At 44.3% G+C, this 5,000-nt stretch overlaps 1 protein-coding gene across 1 annotated transcript in view; it reads right to left on the bottom strand.

Annotated features, from left to right (window-relative positions):
• Positions 1–2,960, bottom strand: part of LOC138861980 (putative leucine-rich repeat-containing protein DDB_G0290503) — a 5,069-nt gene extending 2,109 nt beyond the window's left edge. Inside the window, exons 1-2 of the mRNA XM_070122474.1 lie at positions 2,896–2,960; positions 1–1,215 (exon numbers count right to left, since the gene is read on the bottom strand). The exon at positions 1–1,215 is cut by the window's left edge and continues 1,375 nt beyond it. Of these exons, the coding sequence (XP_069978575.1) occupies positions 1–1,215; positions 2,896–2,960 (1,280 nt within the window). The remainder of the gene's footprint in view (positions 1,216–2,895) is intronic.
• Between the last annotated feature and the right edge of the window lie 2,040 nt (positions 2,961–5,000).

Consider the following 5,000-nt stretch of genomic DNA (forward strand, 5'->3'; position numbering starts at 1 on the left):
TAATTCTTGAGTAAATGATTCAGCCTCACTTGGCACTTGCTTCTGGCACTGTCATAATTCTTGAGTAAAGGATTCAGCCTCACTTGACACTTGCTTCTGGCACTGTCATAATTCTTGAGTAAATGATTCAGCCTCACTTGGCACTTGCTTCTGGCACTGTCATAATTCTTGAGTAAATGATTCAGCCTCACTTGGCACTTGCTTCTGGCACTGTCATAATTCTTGAGTAAATGATTCAGCCTCACTTGGCACTTGCTTCTGGCACTGTCATAATTCCTGAGTAAATGATTCAGCCTCACTCGGCACTTGCTTCTGGCACTGTCATAATTCCTGAGTAAATGATTCAGCCTCACTTGGCACTTGCTTCTGGCACTGTCATAATTCCTGAGTAAATGATTCAGCCTCACTTGGCACTTGCTTCTGGCACTGTCGTAATTCTTGAGTAAATGATTCAGCCTCACTTGGCACTTGTTTCTGGCACTGTCATAACTCTTGAGTAAATGATTCAGCCTCACTTGGCACTTGCTTCTGGCACTGTCATAATTCTTGAGTAAATGATTCAGCCTCACTTGGCACTTGCTTCTGGCACTGTCATAATTCTTGAGTAAATGATTCAGCCTCACTTGGCACTTGCTTCTGGCACTGTCATAATTCTTGAGTAAATGATTCAGCCTCACTTGGCACTTGCTTCTGGCACTGTCATAATTCCTGAGTAAATGATTCAGCCTCACTTGGCACTTGCTTCTGGCACTGTCATAATTCTTGAGTAAATGACTCAGCCTTACTTGGCACTTGCTTCTGGCACTGTCATAATTCTTGAGTAAATGATTCAGCCTCACTTGGCACTTGCTTCTGGCTCTGTCATAATTCTTGAGTAAATGACTCAGCCTTACTTGGCACTTGCTTCTGGCACTGTCATAATTCTTGAGTAAATGATTCAGCCTCACTTGGCACTTGCTTCTGGCACTGTCATAATTCCTGAGTAAATGATTCAGCCTCACTTGGCACTTGCTTCTGGCACTGTCATAATTCTTGAGTAAATGACTCAGCCTTACTTGGCACTTGCTTCTGGCACTGTCATAATTCTTGAGTAAAGGATTCAGCCTCACTTGGCACTTGCTTCTGGCACTGTCATAATTCTTGAGTAAATGACTCAGCCTTACTTGGCACTTGCTTCTGGCACTGTCATAATTCTTGAGTAAAGCAGCATTGAGGCTTCAGTATGAGAGAGGGGGTTCAGTATGACAGCACGGGAAGGGCTAGATCCGTAGCAACTCGGGGATGTGTCATGGTGTCTGGTTCTGTTTTGGGGGAAAAAAAGCACATTGGGATCATTTTGATGACGTCACAAAAGTTAGGGATGCTTCGTGAATATGGTCGATCATTTTGGTCTTTTCAATTTTCAAAAAAGATGGAAAATTAAATAATGAATTAAATAAATTAAATAATTAAACAATTAAATAATTAAATATTTAATTTTATTTAATTAAATAATTAAATAAAATTAAATAATAAATAAAATTGAATAAGAGGAAATAATGATTTTAATGGTTGTATTTTTCTCGAACAATCACCAAAAACAGACGCCATGACACCTCCTCGACTTGCTACTGATCTAGCCTTTCCCATGACAGCACCAGGACTTTATTATAGCGAGGCTTCCGTAAAACAAGGGTTTTTGTACGAGGTTTTCTTACATTATTATTGGATTTTCGATATGATACCCACTATTTTATTATAATATCAATATTTTCATGGTATTAATGATAGGTACCACAATGAACTGCCCTTATTAGTTCCAGCAACAGGTACCTGATTTTCGTTAATTGATACCCAATGTTTCACTATAATAGCATCATCTTCATGGTATTAATGATAGATACCTTGCAAAAATGAACTAGCCTTATTGATACCAGCAACAGATACCTGATAGCAAAGCATACATTATTATTGGATTTTCGATAATTGATACCCACTGATTTTATCATAACAGCATCATTTCCATGGTATTATTAATAGGTACCCTACAACAATGAACTGCTCTTATTAATACCAGCAACAGGTATCCGATACCAAAGCATACCATTCCTATGACAACGTAATGACAGTAGATGCTTTTACTCTAGGTACTGTGACAATACCAAGACCCGCATAATGACAATGCATCCTTACAAAATACCCCCCACCCACCCCCACCCCACCCTCCACCCAACCCACCCACCAGCCCCAGCCCCCGCTCTATGCTCCGAAGTGGGTGAAGGAAGGAAGGCCAAGAAGGGGAATAGAGAGATAGATGGAGGAAGTGGAAACGAAGAAAAGGGAGGGGGGAGGGGCGAACGGGGAGGTGGGAGAAGAAGGGATAAAGGAAGCGAGATAGAGAAATGTATGAGTCAAAGGGGGAAGTAAGGAAGAGGGAGAAAATAGGGAGAGAGAAGGCATTAGGAAGAGACTCTTATTAAAAAAGGGGGGGGTTGAGACTTGGAATAGGTCACGAGGCGATTGAAGAAAGAGAGAGAAAGAAAATACAAACACGGGGAGGAAGTTAAACCAAAAGAAGAAAAGAAAAAACAAGAAAAAACACACAGACACTACAGAACGGAATAGAACGGAAGAACGGAGACAAGAGAGAGAGAGAGAGAGAGAGAGAGAGAGAGAGAGAGAGAGAGAGAGAGAGAGAGAGAGAGAGAGAGAGAGAGAGAAAACAGAGAGAGAGAGAGAGCAGAGAGAAAACAAGAGAAGAAAAAAAAAGTGAGAAAGAAAATAAAAACGGGAAAGAAAAAAACGATAAAGAAAAAAAAAAAACCAAATAGAGAAAAAAAAAGGAGAGAGGGAGAGAGAGAGAGAGAAAAAAAAAAAAAAAAACAAGAGAGCAAGAGGGGAACGAAAACGGAAAACCCAGGCAGGTCACCTTCAGCACCTCCTGAGAGACCTCTCTTGACGAAGGGCTCTGGCCGGGTCATGACGTCACCAAGACCCAAATGACACGCCTTACCTGAAGCACGGGATCGGGGCTGTAATTATCTATTAATTACTCACCGCGACGTGTCAGGTGCTAAAAAAATCGAAGGGATAATTACGTTTTAGGAGGGCCATTACGGAAGGGGGGAAGTGAGAGTGAGAGAGAGAGAGAGTGAGAAGGAGGGGGAGGGAGGTTGGAGGGAGGGTGAGAGTGGGGGAGGGTGAGGGTGATAGAAAAGGGGGGGAGGAAAAGAGAGAGAGTGGTAAGGGGGGATGGAAGGAAAGGAAGAGGGAGAGGGGGAGAAGAGAGAGAGAGAGAGAGAGAGAGAGAGAGAGAGAGAGAGAGAGAGAGAGAGAGAGAGAGAGAGAGAGAGAGAGAGAGAGAGAGAGAGAGATGAGGATATGGAGGGAGGAGGGAGGGAGGGGAGGGAGGGAGGGAGGGAGAGAGAGAGAGAGAGAGAGAGAGAGAGAGAGAGAGAGAGAGAGAGAGAGAGAGAGAGAGAGAGAGAGAGAGAGAGAGAATAAAGAAAGAGACAAAGAAAAATATGCCTGAAAGCGACCGGAAGCAAGGAAAGACATCTTAAATAACGCCAATCATTATTTCAAATCCTCCTCCTTTTAAAAAATTTAACCAAACGTCAAGTGAGATATGCTCCGAGTCCCACACCGCCTTGCAGAACCCGAGCCCCTAAAAAGAGTGGATTGATAACCAACACTGATTCACGTGCGATATTACTACGACATTTAACTGCGACGGTTGCCCGCTAGTGATTTATACAACCGCCGCTAAACACCCGCATAGGAAGCACCTCCGTCTTTATTTTCCTCTTTATCAATTCATGGCTTTAGTTCCTCGTCCATCATCTCTTTTATTACAAGCGACCCGATGTTGTGCATAAAATAGTTCATCGCCTTTCGAATAAGAATGTTCGATTAGATGAATAACAAAGGATAAAAAAAAATATATATTCGCATCCATCACGAAGTACAAAAAAAGGAAGAAAACATACCACCGCAGCGCACCTGGTGGCAGGAGCGGGAACTAAGCCAGGTGACTCCGATACCAGCCACCAGGTGGGACTAAGGAAGCGCCAATGTAATCTAAGTTTATTCACTGTGCGGCCGGCGAATGGCGTCGCGGAATTATATGTGATGTCTTTTTAAGGAGAGTTTAATTAGAGAGTCCCGTGTTTATTATTTTCTTCCCATTCTCCCTCTCCTTCGCGCAACGGGGCCTGAAGACCTATATGCCCGGCACTGATGGCTGGAACCCCCGCCGCGGCCGTTGATTGTGGTGCGTGATGAACCGTGAATCGCGGCTTGAACCACCTCCTCCTCCTCTTCTTCCTCTTCCTTATGCCCGTCCTTCCTCTTTTTTTTCTATCTTCCTCTTCTTCTTGTATTTCTTTTTTTTTATCTTTCTTCTTCCTCCTCTTCTTGTATTTCTTTCTTTTTTTCGTTGCTTCTTGCTTGTTCGATCTTTTTTTGTTTTTGTTATTGTTGTTGTTTACTTCTTCTTTCATTGCTATTTTCGTTTCATATTCATCTTCTTCCTCCTTGCCATGCACTTCCTTCTCCTTCCTTTTTTTTTATTCCTTCCTTAATTCTCCTCCTCTTTATTCACCCCCTGCACCTCCTCCCTTTACCCCACTTCTATCCCTTTTTCTCCACCTCCTCCCCTCTTCCTATCCCCTCTTATCCTACACCTCCTTCTCCTCCCCCCTTGTCCTCTTCCTCCTCCTCCTCCTCCTTCCCCCACCTCTTCCCCCCTTATCCACCACCTCCACCACCTCCTCCTCCTCCCCCCTTGTCACCCTTATCCACCTCCACCACCTCCTCCTCCCCCCTCCCCCTTATCCACCTCCACCTCCTCATCTCCCCTTTATCCCCCTTATCCACCACCTCCTCCTACCCCTCCCCCTCCTCCTCCACCTCCTCCTCCCCCTCCACCTCCTCCTCCTCCTCCCCCCCTTATCCTCTTCCACCATCTCCCCCTCCACCTCCTCCTCCCCCTCCACCTCCTCCTCCTCCTCCCCCCCTTA

This window comes from Penaeus vannamei, chromosome 6, assembly GCF_042767895.1.
Source record: "Penaeus vannamei isolate JL-2024 chromosome 6, ASM4276789v1, whole genome shotgun sequence".
In the NCBI taxonomy this organism is placed as follows: domain Eukaryota; kingdom Metazoa; phylum Arthropoda; class Malacostraca; order Decapoda; family Penaeidae; genus Penaeus; species Penaeus vannamei.